At 35.1% G+C, this 19,404-nt stretch overlaps 1 protein-coding gene across 4 annotated transcripts in view; it reads left to right on the forward strand.

The window, feature by feature from the left end:
- SLIT2 (slit guidance ligand 2) overlaps positions 1-19,404 on the forward strand; it is a 361,007-nt gene that overhangs the window by 213,963 nt on the left and 127,640 nt on the right. For all 4 annotated transcript variants that reach the window (XM_063107731.1, XM_063107732.1, XM_063107729.1 and 1 more), the window contains exon 5: positions 9,362-9,433. In XM_063107731.1, coding sequence (XP_062963801.1) covers positions 9,362-9,433 — 72 coding nt within the window. The remainder of the gene's footprint in view (positions 1-9,361; positions 9,434-19,404) is intronic.

The following is a 19,404-nucleotide window of genomic DNA, read 5'->3' on the forward strand; positions in this document are numbered from 1 at the left end:
GGAAAGTTATCATGTGCCAGTGCCTTTGTTTGCTAAGACTGGGTGAGGCACTTCACACCTCTACATAGAATAATCAGATCATTCGATCCTCACAGGAACCATGACACAGCGTGCTTTGTATTCTTTCTAGAGTTAGAGAAAATAAAACATGATTCAAAAATCTTAGTAACTCGACTAACATCACGTGGTCATATAGATTTAATGGGGTGGGACCAAAGATTTCTATCCAACTTGTCTGTTTCTGGGCCTGCCCCAGCATACCACCCTCCAGGATGCCACTTCAGACATCTGGGGGTGTTTTCAGACCATTGTGGTATCCCTGCCCTTAGATGTGACAAAAAAAATATGGGTTACCCTAAAATACGGGTCATCAGTCCAGAGACCCTTCTCATGAAAGGCACACAGGGAGGTTATTATTTGTTGCCATAGACATTATTTTTAATTTCTGTCATTACCTGATGGGTCTACCCAATACACTTAGCACTCATGAACACACTTAATAGGAGTACTTATAGGTAACACTAATGCTGACTTAAATATCACTTGGAAATACTGATACTAATATGAAGCGATGTTATGGGTACTATTTTGTGAAGAAGAAAGAGAAAGTGGGAAAATTCTTTACATTGTGAACTCTTTATTTCAAGATTAGTATCCTGGTGGTAAGATTTCACATAAGGCAAAAGAGTTTTAATAGTGGCCTCTCGGAAAGTTTTGGCCATGAATGACGGTGATGGTTGCAGAACGTTGTGAGTGTACTTAATGCCAGTGAGCTGTGCACTTAAAACTGGTTGAAATGGTAAGTTTCATGTTATGTATTTTCACCACACAGAAAAGTGGTCTTTCATTCCCAACACTTTTCTTTGTCCAGAGTACTATATATTTATTCTTGTAGCCTTAATGGTGCTTTCCGTTTTTTTTGTTTGTTTGTTTTCTGTTGGTATTCACTGCTTCCAACTGGATGCCCATACACAAATGCCATGTTTCTAAACAAAACAAAAGCTAGAAGATACCATTTATCAGAGATGTTCAAATAGGCCACTATCATGAAGTTCAAAGACCACAGGCGTAATGTTACCTGGCAGACTTGTTCAAAATACAGATTCCTGGACCTCTCCTCTTAGAGATTCTGCCTAATATTTCTGGAGTGGAACTCAGATGTCTGCTTTTTAAAAATATCCTTCCTAGATAATTCTTATAGGTGATACTCAAGCCACACTTTGAAAACACAGATCCAGTGTTATTGAACTATAATGCCAGGAAGCCAGACCTCTATAGAAACCACCTCCTGTATGAGGTATGACAGCAGTGGCTAAGAGTATGAGGTTTCGAGAACAACAGAGCCCAGGTTCAAATCCCAGCTCCAAACTTCCTGTAGGACCACAGGTAAATTATGTAACGTCTGTAAACCTCAGGTTGTCATCTCCAAAATGAGAACAGAAAACTACATCACACCCTGATATGATTATAGAAAAAATTCAGTAAACCAAAGTGTGTTGCCTGGCAGTTAGTAATTGCCCAAATAATTTTAGCTTTAAGTATCATCTTATTTCATCAATTCCACGGTGCACACTTTCACACTTAAATATTTACGGAATCTTATAATTGCTGTCAATAAGTTGTGTAAAAACCTTCTGTTGACACTTTTTATTTACAGCAGGAAGTGAAGTGCTCCTATCATAGTGTACTAGAGATTGGAAGAAAAACATATATCTATTATTATTATTACTATGTTTCATCAAGCTTTGATGCTGAGTATTCAAACTTACTGCAAATGATTTTGGGTAGAGGAATAGTGCCTACGATCCCTAAAGATAGCTCTCATTTATACATCTGAAAAAGAATAATCAAAGTACTTATTCCATATAGGATTATATTAAGTCCTGGAAGAGGAAAGACATTTGTAGAAGAGACAGCATATGTACCAAAAAGCAGCAGTCAAGTTGGTGGTAAAAACATACCAGAAAAGAAATAGAACTATCACAAAGCAATGACTACATAAGATTTTAATCTGTTGCTAAATGCTTTTGAATACATGATTAGGAGAATAAGAATGAGGGTGAGAAAAGAACACAGCTGACTCCCATGTACAAATATTAGAATCTTGACTACACTGAGCATTGGTTTTTGGGGAGAGTCACCTGCCCATCTGAAATTTGTTGATTTGTACCACCTGATAGGATATTTACATATGCAGCATATAGTTCAATTTTCACCACAGTCCAAAGACTCTTCTATCTGTATTTCTGTCCCCAATCTCTTCAGGGAACTCTAGTCTCACATTCCCAGCGTTTTAGGAAACATTGCCGTTTGCCTCTCCTGCATAGCCTTAATACAAATATGTCTGAAAGTCCTCTCAGAAGTCCAGTTTTCTTTCCTGATTTCCCCTAGTTGTGTCTATAATACTAGGTTTTATTTCTTATCAGGCCTCAAACCACAGACTTATACTTAACATCTTTCCCTTGCCCACGTACATCTAGCAAGCTGCTATATTTTGTAAGTTTTTTCCTCAAAATTTATTTTACTTTCCCTGCTTTCCTTGCACTGATGTTTGCTGAAGGCCTACATTTTGCCAGGAATTCTGTAGAAACCAGATAACTAAAATCACTGTTATTAAGAGAGATAGTTATGTAAGAAAAGAATTAAACTAAAATTATTAAAGTGTTATAATCAATATTTATGTAAGTTGCCTTAACTTACACAAGAGGGAACAACTGACTCCCCAATAATAAAAATAACTGTGCAGTAATTTTATTGCTATTTATAAATACTAATTTATATTTTTAATAACACTACTGTTATTTGTACCAGACAAAACAGTCCTAAGAGGTATTTATATTAGCCCATTTTACAGATGAGCGAACAGAGAGAGAGGCTAAATACCCTACACAGCATCACACGGCTAATAGATTACAGAGATTCTAGCAGTAGGCTCAGCTGCAAAGTTGGATAAAAACAATGTTGAAGGAGGCAGTACTTGGTCTGGGTCTTGAACAATGTTTAACTCTGTGTCTCATGGCAATAGGAATAGGAACGAGGTGCTTGACACAAAAAGAGAATGTGCAAAAGCTGAGAGATATGGAAGATGATTTTATAAAAGGTGAATTAAGAGCATGGAATATATGAATGAATAACTGAGGTGGATGTTGAGGCATAGCAGGTATCAAAGAAGGCTTTGAACTAAGAGAATGAGTGAAGTTTCTAGAAACCCCAAGAGGCTAGTGTGACTGTAGTAGAGTGGGTGAGGGGAAGAGTGAAAAGAGACAAGGTCAGAAAGCATGTGTTAACCAGTTCACTTTGGGGTGCTTTGATCTTTCCTTTGTATTGAGGTGAGACATCTTCAGAGAGCTTTGATCAGAGATGTGGCAAGATATGGTTATAGAAAGGCAAGGGCAGAAGCAGAGATAGTTAGGAGGCTATTAATATAACCCAGACAAGAGATGGTTGGTTTGGCCAGGGGAGCAAGATGCAGAGAGGTCAGATTCTGGAAATATTTTGAAAGTGGAGTCAAGAGAATTTGCTGGTGGATTGGATGTAGGGTGTAGAACAGTATGAGACAGCAAGGACTCCGGAGGGTTTGGCCTGAGCAACTGTAAGGATGGTTGGTGCCCCTTTAACTGGGAAGATTTCAGGAAGTGTGGTTTGATACCATGCCAATTTTGGAAATATAAGTGTGATACTTTTGTAGGGAGTGCACTGGAAGGTGGAAATCAAGGCAGAGAGATCAGCGTGGAACCTCAGTCACCTGTGAAAGTGGTGATGAATGTTGATGAATGTTCTAACAGTGGTTATGGTGATAGAGCATGGGAGGAAGAGGCTTGTTGGTGACACTGCTGAGGTAGTTTTGGGAATGGGAGGGATGTACTAGAAGGGGAAAGTATAAATGGGAAACTCCAGGTCTCATGACTGGCCACTAGGGCCACTTCTCAGGGGTGAGTGGCTTTGGGAGGCCTGTATCTTTCCAAGTGTGCAGACACCAAGACTGTAAAATCTTTCCTATTTGAAACTGCTTACATTCAACATCGTTCGCATCTTTTCTATCAAGACTAGCTTCAAAATGGGTCAATCTTTCCAGCTTCTCTCACTTCCTTGTCATCTCAGAAAATGAATAAACCAGACTTTCAAGTTGAAGGTGTTCAATATTTTTTCATTTCTGTAGTAAATTCGATATTATTACCCCTGAGCATTTTCAATAACTGATCTAGTCTCCTCATCTTCAATCCCAACTCCCCCATATCCTGTGATCCTTTAGCACACTTGTGTTTTCCAAGCACTTTTTCCATTCTCTTATTCCTGTACTCAGAAAACTCAAGTGGTTCCAAGCTGTCCCTGAGATGACAATCACCTTAACTTGCATACAAGACCTTACATTTGGACCTGAGTCCAACTTCCAACTTTATTGCTAAATGATCTAAAAAAACTTGCCTAGTTAACTAGAGACCCACAGACTTTCTGAGATGCTGCCTGATACTATCTCTGCCCATTATCCCTGCCTGCTCTGAAATTCAATTTCCAGATTAATCTTCCTAAAAATCAACTCAAATCAAGCCATTTCCTTCTTCTGAAACAAATTTTTACACTCTATTGCCTAGAGTTGTAATTACAAACTCTTCCCTTGACAGCTCCATCCCACTAACTCAGTACATTTTGCTCATTCCACATGGTTCACAGACAATATACACTCCCATCAGTAATTTCTCACATTGCCTGGAATAATCTCTAAGGAATGGGGCAGATACACTTGGGTGTACATAGTAGAGTCTCCAAGTAGACTAATTGTAACATGTATGTAACCAACACCTGTATAGTACTGACTATGTTCCAAGTACTTTTTGAACATTTTAAGAGTACTGACATTTTAAGAGTATTAACTTGTTGAATCCACCTAATAATCCTATGAGATAGGCAGTGTTATTGTTCCATTTTACAGACAAAGAAACTGAGGCACAGAGAAGGCAAGCAATTATCCCAAGGTCCCATGGTTAATGAATGGCAGAGCTAGAATTTAATCTCAGATAATCTGGGTCTGAAGTCTGTGCTCTTAATTGCTCTGGATTCCTGCCACCCACCACCTACCACCTCCTTCCCCAGCACTGGAGGCTGAGAATTACTGAACTCAATCATTTTTGAACAAGTGTCAAATAAGACCTAATTTTATTTTGAAGGTGGCCTGAGTCCACTAAGCCTCCAATGACTGTTCTTTCCCTAATCTCCTTGATTAGCTTTCTCAGATACCACTCATATTTTACTTACCATATACTATCTTTGTTGTCTTCGAACTGTGTGATGTATATCACATCTCTCCACTAGATAGAAAAATTTTCAAAACCCAAATCATAATCAACACTTCAAATCGTTCTTTGATTCCCCAGCCTTTTCAATGGTGCCTCTCTAAATTCAAAATGACTCCTGTCTCCTCTCTGACTCTCACCTAATCCAGCACCACATTTGGTTCTTCATGTGTGCCTGACATCACTCCTCGTCTTCTCCACCCTCTTTATATTTATATTCAGACTGTGGAAGTGCCTCATCTTCTAACAGTGCCAGGATGAGGAAGCAATGTATTGATAGTTGCTATATTGCATGAGGTTCATCTTATCCTTCTGCAGCTATCATAGAAGTCTTGTATCTGGTCTCCAAATTCGATGTAATTAAACTTGGATCTTTGATCCCATGCACTCATCCTAAACCCATTGCCAGTTTAGTCTATCTAAGGAAGAGCCTCTGCCCTGCTCTTCGCCAGTTCCCTTTCCTCCTCACCATCGTCTGCTGAAATGAGGACACATTCCTCAATTGTACAAAAAAATGTCTTCTGCACACTGTTGATTTGTCCTTCCCACCTCTTCTCCTGTTACCCCACTAGATGCGTTGCACCCTGTAAGCAAACCAGACCAAAAGCTGCTGTCGTAAAAGTTCTGTGTCTTTCCAAATAAGTAAAACAAGAAAGAAAGATACAACAATCGCAATAATACATTGAACTTTCAAAAGGAGAGAGCAGAACTGAGGTGACCAGAGGTGGGAAGGGATGAGGGGGAGGAGAGGAGGCAATGGAGGAATTGGTAAAGGGCCACAAAAAATGATTACATTGTATAAGGTTTAATACACTAATTATCCTGATTTGAGCATCGCATATTGCACACAGGTAATGATATTCAACTCTGTACCCCACACACAGACATGCACAATCAATTATGTGACAATGATAAAATAAAAAGTTCTATGTTTTTCCACATCCATTCCCTTGTTTAGGCCATTTATGTCACTAGAAGTTCTGTCCCTCACCCTTCCTTCTACCTTTATATCTTAATACATTCCCATTGCGTTTTCTTCTTACTATTCCATGTGTCCACTAACTTTTTCGACTCTCAACGCTTTGTTTGAATTTATCTTATTTTTCCTTCTATTTCAATATTTGCCTCATCTTCTTTACTGGATTTAAAAATTCCTGAAGACAGGAAATCTCACTTACCCAGCTCAGTAAACCTTGCAACATGGGTCTATACCTTGCATGTAATAAATATTAGATAAATATATGTTGGATTGAAATAACTGCTAACCCCCACTGCTAACCCCCACTTGATTGCATGTAGAATATATGAATCATTGTTCAGACACAGTCTAACCCATTGTTTTTTCAAATAACATAAATCAGAGGCTAGGATGAGTTAAGGAAAAGCCTTTTAAGCTCTAGACCACAGGATTGACATATTCAGATTAAGTTGCTTCTGGTATCATCTTTAGAAATCCCCAAATCTTGACTCAATATTTACCTGTGTTTCCTGTATATTTACTTTAAAATTTGTCTCACTTTTAGCACTAATACTTGACATCTCTGAAGCTTAGTTCCTTTTCCTATAAAACTGGGATAACAATGCCTAATTTACAAAATGGTTATGAGGATTAAAGGAAATATAGATTAGGTGGTATAATATATTATTGCTAAAAAATCAACAATTGTATACAGTGTGTACTGAAAACATGTTTGTTTCTTCCTCCTGTCATGGGTGAACATGGCTCAGTTGACTGAAGGGGCCTGAGACCCATGATTAAAGTGGACTGCCAGAGTAGGCTGTGTACCAGAGCTGAGACCCCACAACATGGTCTGGGGAGATTTTTACTCAGGGGATGAGGGGAGCCACACATATACCATTAACCTTAAGGGAATAAAAGGCTCTGAGCCTGACAGTCTTTCACTCTTTTGAAATGAAGAGTGGTGAACATTAGCAGGATAAAGCTATTCTGTGTCCTAGGATTCTGCCAAAGGTAATGGGAAGGACTACAATCAAATTTAGAAGGAATGGTGTTCTTGCTGTGCGTTTGTTCAGAGATGTTTCTATGTACCACCTAAAATCATCTCCCTGACTTTCCTCCCACCCCATTCCCTCCTACCTCCAATCAAGAACATGACTCTAGGACAAAACTGTGCCTGGAGACTGAGCAGAGCTGAGGCTGCAAGTGGGTAATGAAGTGGCTCTAGCTGTCGTAATGGAAAGGCTGCAGAGCCAGGAGCAGGCAGGATCTGAAGCAAGAATCTCTGCAATTTCTATCCACCTTCACCCTCTCTGAAGCATTCTTTGTCTTAGAAGTGGGAAAAAAATGATTAGAAAACATAAAATTGCCAGGGACATAGCAGTAAAAACACCACTATTATTTTTCAGGGGGCATTATACATTCACATGTGCTTGAATTCCATCTCTTCTTCCTCCTTACTTCTTGAAACTTTCTGATTTTTTTCTTCAATATCTCCTTGCTTTCTCTTTTATCTATAGCCTCCTCTCAACAGTTTCTGGCATCAAGGCTTTCAAATATATATTGTTAAATATTCTTAACTCAATGTAATTAAACAAAGGAAGGAAGTCAATTTGAATCAATGACTAGCTGGAGAAATAAGCAATTTTTAAGGAAATGAAGTTTTATTACTCTTAGGGATATACTGAAACTATTGAAAACAGTAACGGAGCTCCATCACTTAGGAAATTGATGGCTTCCTTAACTTCTATGTAAGCACATATTGTACATTTACTGTTTGAAATAAAATATGAGTGTTTTTATGTGTGCATGTACTAAAGACCTTTACTCTTTAAAAAGACCAACATTTATTTCCTTAAAAATTGCTTAGCATACTTTTTTTTTATTTGAACATCAAGGATATTGAGATATAAATGCAAATCTCAGTTGTCTAAAACTTGGTGCTAATGAGGTCAAGGCCACACTGTAAATCTCTGTATCTGCCAGTTAGCTCTCTCTATTGTGTGATCACAAGCATGTGAACAGCAAGCTCTGGTCATAAGCAGCACTAGGGGAGAGGAAGTGGATGAATCTGTCCATTGTGCCTCCAGGTATTGGAAAATGGCTCTATTTTCATCTGCTATGCATCCGTGGACAGCAGCTTCATCTTTCTCTGTGACAATCACTTATCTTACAATTTTAAAGATAATTTTAATACCATCATTGTTACTTTGCTTATTTATTTCATATTTCAATTTTCTGTTGTGTAGTAATATTACTTAACACTAATGAAAATTTTCTGTTTTCAGTGGCATTTCTTGCATGTGTTTTTATATCCTACTTGTTAAGGTTAATAATACTATGTGAGCTCATAGAATTGCATCGGATCTCTTTGGAGAAAAAAATAATGATCCATTTCATAAGATGAGTGATTTTTACAAACTTCTCATTCCAGCTCAAAGAGTGCTTTTCTCCTTGATTAAAATGTATTTCTCAATTAAATTAAAATGCAAATATAGACAGCCTATGTTTATGGTTATAACAGAATTATTTAAAGAAGGTTTTAAATCAACCTGCTGTTAATATTTCATGCAGAAAATCTTGGTTTTATTGTTGGGCTGGTACTACCATGTTGCATTTTCAAGATTGCTTAAAGTGCTATGGGAACTTAATCATACTGCCCAGGTTTTACCAATTTTTATCCACTCTTTCTTTTCGGCTGCTTTCTTATATACTTCATAAGTTATGTTGATGATGTTGAAGAAATATCAAGTACTAAACCTTTAGATCACCTTGAAATTCAGTTATGAACAATTTGCTATTTGTTTTAAAGAAATATTTTATTACAAAGAATTAGAGCAACTCTTACACTTAATAGTACCATATTTTATAACTTATTATAAAATTAAATATCTGGAAGCCTACTTCTAGAAACAACTTAGTCCAGCCTTTTAATTTGTATTAGGAATATAAAAATGTCTGTGTTAGAAGTTGTACTTAATGCTATGGATTTAATTATGATCCTTTTAGGATTTTTTTTCTAGTGTTCTGTCACTTCTCACAAACACTTCAATTAAGATAATTTTTAAATATTTTATAACTTGACTTTTTTTTCCCTTTTTGTTGTTTTTAGTGATCTCAGTGAAAACCAAATTCAGGCGATTCCAAGGAAGGCTTTCCGTGGAGCAGTTGACATTAAAAATTTGTAAGTAGATATTTTTAAAAATTTCCAGTGTTTTAAGTTACCGTCTATTTTTTCAAAGTCAAGTTTATATTAAATAAACTGTCAGAAAGAAATGCTGAGAGCCCTGTGTATCTTTATGCTTGCTTAGGAAACTTTGTAACAGTAGGTCTCACAAGGTATTCAGGCTATTTGGGGAGATTCTCATTTAGAAGATGTCTGGTTACTGAAGTCATTTATCAAATGCATTCTTCAGACCTTGTGATTAATCTTTTGACAAAATAAATTATTTGATTAAAAATATTTGCAATATATTTTTCCCCTTTTTTTCTCAGCTTACTTTAAAAATTCCCTTTTTAATTGCTGTTGGTCTTTATTGGAAATGTAGTAAGTGAACTATTTTCTCTGGAAAGAGTAGATAATATTTTCTTGTTATGTAGCCTGGAGCTACAGTTTTTTCTAGAGCTTTAAGATCACCATTTTTGTGAACTAACAAAAGGGTGTGAATGAGAAAATTATGGGTTTCTCCTTTTGTGAATATTTTTCTTGCATCTTTTCTCTGTCACATTTTTGTGAAATTATATACATACATCTATATGTGTGTGTGTGTGTGTGTGTATAGCCTCATTAAAAAAAGAAAGAAAAGTACGTTTCTGTATAGTCCCTTGATATATCTTCAATCTGGTTTCTTGTAGAAGTGTTTTTTTTTTTTTTTAAGTGCCTATAGCTCTTAAGGTACATTTCAGGTTTAAGATCTCAAAGATTATCCTGATATTGTCAATATATATCTTTATAAATTTTAAAATACCATATTAGCCTTTAAAAATGATAGTTTTTGATTGACTGCAAATGCTGATACCAATGTTTTCCTTGGCTTTTACATAAGTTTGGAATGTGGGGGGGGCTTGTGTGCTGAGATTAACTATTAGGAATTCAGTATTTCTTAGCTAGTAATAAACAAGGCAGGCACTTTTTCAAGAATTAACTTATGTTCAGAATTCTCCATGGTGGGATCCAACGCTGTTTTTCCAGTAGCAAAAGTGGGATAGATGTTTTCCCTTGTCAAAAAGACAACTGTTTAAAAAACCACAGATCTCGACTACTACATTTTCTCCTCAGTGTATGTGGTTTTTGTTTTAAACGCATACTGTCTGAAAACACAGGTAAAAATAGAAAACTACAGTCTTCCATGGCACAAATGTATAGAGCCATTAAAATCATGGTTCTAGGTTTTCATGAGTGCTCAGGTTAAAAGGATTTCTTTTTATCTGTGCTAGCTAGATTTTGGAGTCTTCAGGTAGATTCAGAGATGGAGGGTGTTCAAATATGCCTCTGTATATTGCGCCTGGTCAAAAAGCATAAGAATTCCTATGCAGCATGTACTCAAATTGCCTTTGTGTCACTGTAAAAGTATAGCAGTGGCTATGGTTGGCCACCCCTTGGGACTACTATTCACAATCTTGCAATAGTATCACCTCTAAGTCCTTAAAACAGGTGGCTTTAAATCTTCTTAGTAAAGCTATTCGGGGAATCCAAGTCTACAAGTAGCCCTTTTTCCATATCTAAGGATACATTTGGGAATGGAGACCAGTTGTGGTGGGATTCTTCCTTATGTCCTCTTCGTTTATCCTTAAAACATGTGATTTTAAAAGTTTAGAGAGAAAAGGGAAACTGAGATGCTAACCAATGTGCTAGGAGGAATTGAATTTGATTTAGCAGGATTTTTTAAAAGACTCTTTTTTCTTGCACATGAATGATTTCCCCCGGAAATATAAAGACTGTTGTTATGTATACAATGAGATGAGTTTTGAATTGGAGTGTCAGAGTGTTTTGCTATTTTTTAGATTTGTAGACATGGGAAAATTAGTTAACTTCATTGAGCTTTAGTTCCCACTTTTATAAAGTGAATAGAATAGTTGCTTGGTTTTGCTGTGATTATGGAGAAAGAAGATATGTGAAAGACCTTTTAAAACAGTAAAATACTATGAAAATATGGTATTGTGTTTCAGTCTGTAACTGTTTAACCATTCCGCTACTTAAAGTTATCACTGAAAATGTATAGTAAGGAGACAGGAAAGTAGAGCATGAAGTAATTAGCTTTATTAGGCATGGATATGACTATTATGAGTCAACTAGACATTGAATTACAAAATGGAAAAACAAAAATATACTAGAATGTACTAAATGAATATACACAAAATTCTGATTAATAAACAAGACAGTAAGTGCTGTAAGAGCTGACAAAAGAAAGAGATAAAAGTATTGCTTGAAGTTATCAGGGAATGCTGGAGGAAAGAGTTTGTGAAAGGAAATATAAAAAACCTGATGAGTTTGGTTTCTATTGTATACTGGTTAGTAGTAATTGGCAAGGGTGGATTGAAAAAGCTAGACATTTTTAAGAAAGCTATCCAAGGCCTAATTTCAAGGTTTTGATTAAGTTGGAAGATTAAAACCATAGTACAGTAGAGAGTGTGTGTGTGTGTGTGTGTGTGCGTGTGTGTGTGTGTGCGTGTGTGTGTGATATAAGCAATTGAATGTGACCATTTTTTAAGGCAAAGCAGTATGAATCCTGAATAGCAGCAGTGGTCAGAAGCATAGAGATCTGAATATGGGGGAGGCTGAGTAGAGTGGCTTTCAGATGAATTCAGCTTTGGAGGCTTATGTTCCTATGGAAGAAAAGTGACTTTAGAGACTATTTCAATGCTAAATGATGATGGTCAAAGGAAAAATTGATTCCCACTTTTCTCACTGCCTTCCATATGACAATGTGAAAGACAGTGAGGGCAACATTGAAATACCACAGTGCATTATAGGTTTATTTAATTAATTAGGATCATAGCTATAACATTATAGAATTCTGCATTATACAAAATGGTATTTTCTTTAAATAAAAAAATAGTTCAAACCACATTGTTAAAAAATGTTTCAATCTCAAGGATTTGTGTGAAGTTTAGTCTTTTCATTAAAACATAAGAAAGATACTTGTTAAAATATATTAAAATTGGGGGTCAATTTTAATTTGGACAACTATTATATGGGTATACTATTATACAAGTAATGACTCAATAAAATCCCATTAATATTAATATTAGCACTATTAATACTATTAATATTCAGGGTGAGGAATAGGTAGAGTGCTTTGCCCTATTTATCATGTCAGTGTGTGCATTTACAAGTTGGACAAACCTGCATGGTGCTAAGATGCTACTGTTCAGAGTTATTCAGAGAGTAAAAGAGAAAAAAGAAGGCTGGACAGAAGGAATATGTGCTGCATCAAGATGCTATTTTATGTCGAACTATCTAAAAGCCCAGTCTGATGCACTATAACCTATAACAGGTTTATTGGATTTACCACATTCAGACATGATTCAGAGCAAATTACAGTTATCACAAGATTTTCACTGGAAGCACTTGCTTTAATCTCATGGATTGGCTAAATATGCTCAAGGCAGCATACTGACAATATGAAATTGATGCTGTGGAAACTTTGCAGATTAGCAGATTTTCTTCCCCTTCCTCCAGGCAAGCCACATTAAAACTATTCTAAACAGATGGACATTTATCTTGTTCTCAAACATCTCCAAGGAGATTTTCTGTAACTTTTTTGTTTGTCTCTATTAATTTCTTAGCTGGATTAAAACCTCTTATATTTTGTTTTGTTACCTTATCTTCTTTGGCCACAATTTAAACCACTTCTTTTTCCTGACAGTTTAAATAGTGAGATATGAGAAGAACAAGATTATATTAAAATATTAACTATATTATAGTGTTTATAATAGTCACTGGCAGCACTTTTGATAGATTTTCATCTTTGTTTTTGAACTCCCAAGCCAAATATGAACTAAACTATTGGTTCCATATCATTACCAACAGATGCCTCACCAAAATGATAACCAGTGTTTATATAACTTTTCTCTAGAAATTTTGCATATTCATTTCAAATATTTAACAGTGATGCAGTAAAGTCTTTGCTGCCTCCTAATCAAATCTTGAATAAAGACATGTTACAATGAGCTACTGATTTGTTTTCAGGTATCTATTTGGCATTTTCATTTAACTGAATAATGTAGGAGAATGTTCTAATTAAGTCTTGCTTTGTTGGCAGACTTGTGAGCTTGTTCTTTAAGTATGTACTCTGTAAGAATAAAAACGTTTCAAAAGTCTCTTGTTTTATGAGAAAACATTACTAGTTACAGTTATCCAAGAATGTAAGCAAAAATAAATATGAACGTATACACTTTAAAATTAGACTGCTAGCTTTTATTCACATCACAAGCACAAACTCTAATTTACTTTACCATTAGTTTCTTTAGTGAATTCAGTGTGGATACTTAAAATGGTTAAATTCGATCAAGAATTATTTTAGATGTACTGTGTAAAGTAAATCACACCTGTTTTTTTCTTTTTTCATTTTGCTGTACATTCTCAATGTGTACTCTATGTTCTAACCAAACATTGCTATTCCTTGTTTATAAATAAATATATCCCTTTTATCCATTAGCTTGCATTATTCCAGTTCCATTAACCCCACATGTGCTATGAGCCTTCTACTCTTTTCCAGGGGAAAATATTTATATTTATTCTTTTTTTCCACATGCATTAATTTATAGATTAGGGTTTAAGTCACTAGATGATTCACTGTGGTTCTTTTCAGTAAGTCATGATATCATTTGGAAAAAAAAAAAAAATCTATGGCCATGACATTTTAGGAAAGAAATCACCTAATTTGGGATGCATTGTTTATTAGCTATAAGATGATTTGCCAAACAGGAAATAGAGTTAATCTACATGTTGTTGTAGAGCTATTTACATTCTTAGAAATTTCATTATTTTGCTGGAGCCATTGTCTTTATTTTTTTTTTAATTGGTAGATCAATTAAAACCCATAGAAGGAAAGCTCACAGCTCTATTCTAGATACACAGAAAGATGTTTGTATTTCACTATATTTTAATATTTATCTTATTTTAAATACCTATTTTCTAGTTTCTCTTTACGATTATTTACATAATTCATAATGGTAAGGGAGCAAGGATTGCTCACATATTATAGAGTCAATATGTAACAATCAGAGAGAGGAGTGTATGTAAATTTTACCATGCAAATGCAGTACTTCATTTAGCTTTGTCATACAAGACAAGTCATAATTGCAAAATATCTACTTTAATCAACTAGTTTTCATGTTTAGTTCATTACATTTCTTCCTTATAATACAAATAAAACCTATAAAAAATAAATAAAAATAAAACCCATTGATGTCAAACTGAATATATAAATGATAATGTCCCCAGCTCCTTCCTAGAGTGTTTTCAGTGAGCTTTAGGCTGGGGAGACTTTGAAGGGTAGGTTGGTTTCTCACCATGGAACCTGCTATCCTTAGTCTTAGATTAAATCCCATAGGTCTTCAGTGGGGCATAGAACCTTCTGAACAAAGTCATAGCGTGGCTTTTCACTTGGAAAGATAACAAAGGTGAGTTACACTTCATATTGGGCAGAACCCCCCTCAGCATCCAGGGGTTGCTTTGAGTGCAGAAATATTTTTAAAAACCCAGAAAACAAAAAAAAGGCCAAGAACTCAACAGGTACAACTCTCAGTACCAAGGGAACTGTCCGTGGTCCTGCAATTTGCATGGTTTATGTTCACTCTAAAAACACACTTGGAATTGTGATAATCCCCAACAAATATCATAAGGTTTGCTATCAGTAACCTCTCCAGCTTTGCATTTTGCTGTCTTCAGAGTGCCTTAAGTAGTTTTTTTAAAATAATGCATTCTCACGTAAAAAATGTAATTTATACAATCTATCTTCATAAATGCCTTCCAAAACAACAAAATAAAATAAACAAACAAAAGAAAAGAAAATCAGATTGAGTCATTGGGAATCCAATTCACATATTTGTGAAATGAGAATTGGCATGATCTCACGTGGCTGCCACGTTGTGTTATGAGACAGAACAGACCTTTAGATTTCTTGCTTCTGCAACACTAAACAGCACTCTTTGGTACCTCAAAAATATTATAATAGCCTGCTTATCGAATTTGGATATCTGGCTTATATTCTCATTAGATAACTTTAAAAGAGCTACAAATTTGTTTTTTTTTTTTCCACAAAGTATTATTTTTTTTCCATAAAGTATTATTTTTCATCCCATCACTACCTGGTTCAAAATCATTCAGTTTATTCAAAAGCCATCTTTGTTATAGGCACTGTGGCAAAGCCCTGGAAATATAGCAGAATGTTGTATATTCAATAAATGTTAGCAATTATTGTCAATTTTAGTTTCTACTACCTTTGATTAGTTTACTTAGAAATACCAAGATCTGAATGTAAACTTAGTTGTATTTCCACTAATTTCTGTTAAAAGAGATTTCTCCCAATCTCTGTTATAGCTCCCTTTTGTTTTTTCCCCAATAAATTGACAGATGGATATAGCTTTATACCACAGATTATTCCAATAAAAACTGAGATTTTTTATTCCTATGAGAAAAACAAAATGCTGCCTGAATGATTGTAAAAGGTAAATTGAGAATTTATCTAAAGTAATGTAAATTATTTTAGTCTCCTCAGAGTAGTCTATACCTCAATTGTTTTCTTCACCAATACCAAGGTTAATACTGATGTGCTCTTCTGCTGAGGTAAATGATGTGGTTGCTGAAACTTCTGTCTAGGATTTTTATACATATGGACCAATTTATATAAATCTTATACGCTCTATATATTATAAATTAAATAATTTTAATTTCTTGGACTACTCCTTAAAATCACTATTGGCATAAAATTTGTATATTTAAGAATTCATATTAGCTTGAATTTTATATGCACAAGAGAAGAAATAAAAGAGATTATGCCCATATTCTTAACAACTTATTTTTATTTTTCTCCCATATGATTTATATCTCTTATCAGGTTTCTTTAAAATAGTGAAATTGTTATTCTCTCATTTTGATTCTAACTACTTTGATGTGTTTTAAGTCAATGAAATTTTTGGAGTTTTTAATGTTACAATTGTAATATGAATTTGAACTAAACTATTTCTATCTAGCACCTAAAATATAAGAAAACTGGTGCATAGTCATAATAATTTTGTTTAGACCCTAAGAACTCCTGCCTGGCTTAGAAATTATTAAAGATGTTTATGTTTCATATTGTTTCAGAGTTAAGTATATTTTATGTGTTCTAATTCTTACAAAAAGAAAATCGATTAGTAGTAAGATCTTATTACTTTGACACTGCAGTGAAAAATGAATTTGCTATGAGTAGGGATAACCCACTGAAATCAATGCAGGAAGGTAAATTTTATATGTGTAATTCAAACACAGTGCGGTATCCAAATTTTAAAAAATGAAAACAGGAAATCCCTTAAGAAAACCTAATTAGAACAAAATGCCATGTCTCCAACTATGTTCTAGGATGCCAAGTGAGCAAAGGTTTAATTAACCTTTTTATCATTTAATATCCTTACATTTAGCAGCATTAGATATTTTCTCCCATACCTAGAATAAGTCAAACTCTGAAACTAGGCTAAATTACCTTTTAGTGTTAAGGTAAATCTCATAAGCTTCAGAAATGTTACATGTCTGAGGCAGAGTGCTATCTCTTAATGTATGGGTTTCATCGACACACTGCAATGTTTATGACTAGATTTACCAGTGCTAGGAAAAATCAAAACTGTCTAGAGTTATCCCAGGGCATCAGAAGATACACCTCTACCACTAAAAAGAAAATCATAAAATGTTAATACTGAGAGAGATCGTGGAGATGATTCTTCTTAACCTCAACATTTTCATAAGATTAAAGCAGTACTTCAAAACACAAATTTACAAATTAGAACAGCGAAGGGTCAGATGGAGAAGAGATTTGAAATCTGAAAAGAAGCAAAAGGCGGGATTGGAGGCAGGAAATAAGGAAAATACAAAAATGTCTGCTAGGGTATGTTGCCTGAAGATCTGAAAGAAAGCATTTACATTGGTATTTATTTTCCCCTAGAAAACAAAAAAAAATCCCTAACTTGCTACCCCCTGGAAAATAGCCCCTGTACCAGGAAAGCATCCTAAGGCCATCCCTATTATACCTATCACCCTTTTATCATCCAAATCTCTCTAAAGAGCAATACATTTACCCTGTGTCTGACTGAATAGTTGGGACATTATTTTTTGGAGAAGTGGAAAAATCTTCTCTTGCTATTTCCTTAATTCAGATTAATTTTATGGCACAATTGGATATCACATCTAAGGAAGGCCAGCCTGTCACTAAATGCATGGCTGAGAACAGATTCTTTCCTGTTTACACAAAGCAGAAGTACCCAGGGCTTGAAAGGTAGTGAGGAAGGAAGTGAGCAGAGTGAGAGAAACAAGGTGCAGCAAAATAATCCAGAAAGCCTGAAATAAATTACGCTTTTGCATAGTTTTGACACTGTTTATCTTGAACCATATGCAGACAAATGGGGGTTTGTGTGGAGAGATTTTCTCATGAGTAGTCATGCAGGCACAATGCTTTCCATAAATATTCCTTTGAATATCATGAAATCCACAAATGGATGAAAAATTATTCACTTGTTTGATTTTGATTGTCATTTTGTATGAGTAACTTCTTCATGAACTACCTTTGTTCTCAGAAGATATGTGTACTGAGATATGATGGCGTTCAGAAAACTTATAGGAAAAACTTTGGTCCTGGGAAAGCCAAGTATTCTTAATGTTTTAGTACGAATCACGGCTTAAATTTCTGTTAAGAAAGAAGCAGCCGTGCATAACCATGAGCAGTGTTAAAGACGGGTGAAGTTACCAAAGTTTCCAGCAGCGTCTCAACTTCTGCTGCTATGGGGAAAGTAATCCGCCTTTTAGTTCTTGTAGGACAAGATGTGCTTGAGTGCTTTCTGGCATGCTAGAGCTTCCCCTTTGTGTATTGTATGCATGATTTAGAAGAAGCTGTGTCAGCACTGATTTATACATTGACAGCTAAGGATAATAAGATATGGGCAAACATACAGTTCAGCCTTTTACAGATTAACCTGGAGACTGCATTAGGCAAATTTGATAGCATTAAAAGATTTTGCCAATTTGTCTGGAAACAATTTCTCTTTTGTAGTGTGTCAAGGGTAACACTTCATGCCATTGTACTAATTTAAATGGCTATGATAAATTGTTCAAGAGGTCAGAGAATAGTAGTGCAAATATATATTTAGCACTTTAAAATAAAATGGCTATTAACTTAGTTGTTAAATGAATTTCATCTGTAAAAATCAAAAGTGCTCAAGAATCTAAGTGTTTTCTTGGAACCACAGCAGCCATATTACATCACGAAGCTTTAAAAGTCTTAGAAAATAAAATTATGTTTCTGTGTTGCTTCCTAATAAGTAGAATGATTTAGCATACTACAGTAACATGGATGGTAGTTATTATTTGGGGAGAGTCTTAGTTTATAAAAGCAATACAATTGTATCTTCACCTTTTTCTAATATTATATGTCCTAGATTGTACCATTTGCGTGACATCGAGATAGTCTCATGTGTGATTGTGTCCCCTAGAGACCTTCTTAAAAATGAGATGTATATTTCATGAGACATTCTCTATGTACATAATTTTCAAAGTAAGGAATTTAAATTTAAATTCTGAAAGTCACTGGATTAAGTCATTGCACCTTTATTCAGTAGTCTTGTGAGAAAAGCAGCTGTTTTATGGGAATGCTTAAACAGTTCTTTAAGAATGGATCTCAGATATGAATTAGCCCTTTTGATGAATTTTGAACTTGAAACAAGGACAAGGCTCATTTATATTATGATCATAATCTTACTCCTGTACATCTGCATTTCTTCACCAGTGCATGTAGAGATGACAACTCACTTGACTATTTCATGAAAGGGTTAAAAATACTTCTTTTCTGGAATAATAATATCTTTAAGCTTCAAGCTACTAGATTTTAAAAATTTTTGTTTGGAAAAAAGAAGATGGTGTAGTAGGATTTAGTACTTACCTGTTCTTTTCAAACAAATAGATTC

The sequence above is a fragment of the Cynocephalus volans genome, chromosome 9 (assembly GCF_027409185.1).
Source record: "Cynocephalus volans isolate mCynVol1 chromosome 9, mCynVol1.pri, whole genome shotgun sequence".
NCBI classification, from domain to species: Eukaryota; Metazoa; Chordata; class Mammalia; order Dermoptera; family Cynocephalidae; genus Cynocephalus; species Cynocephalus volans.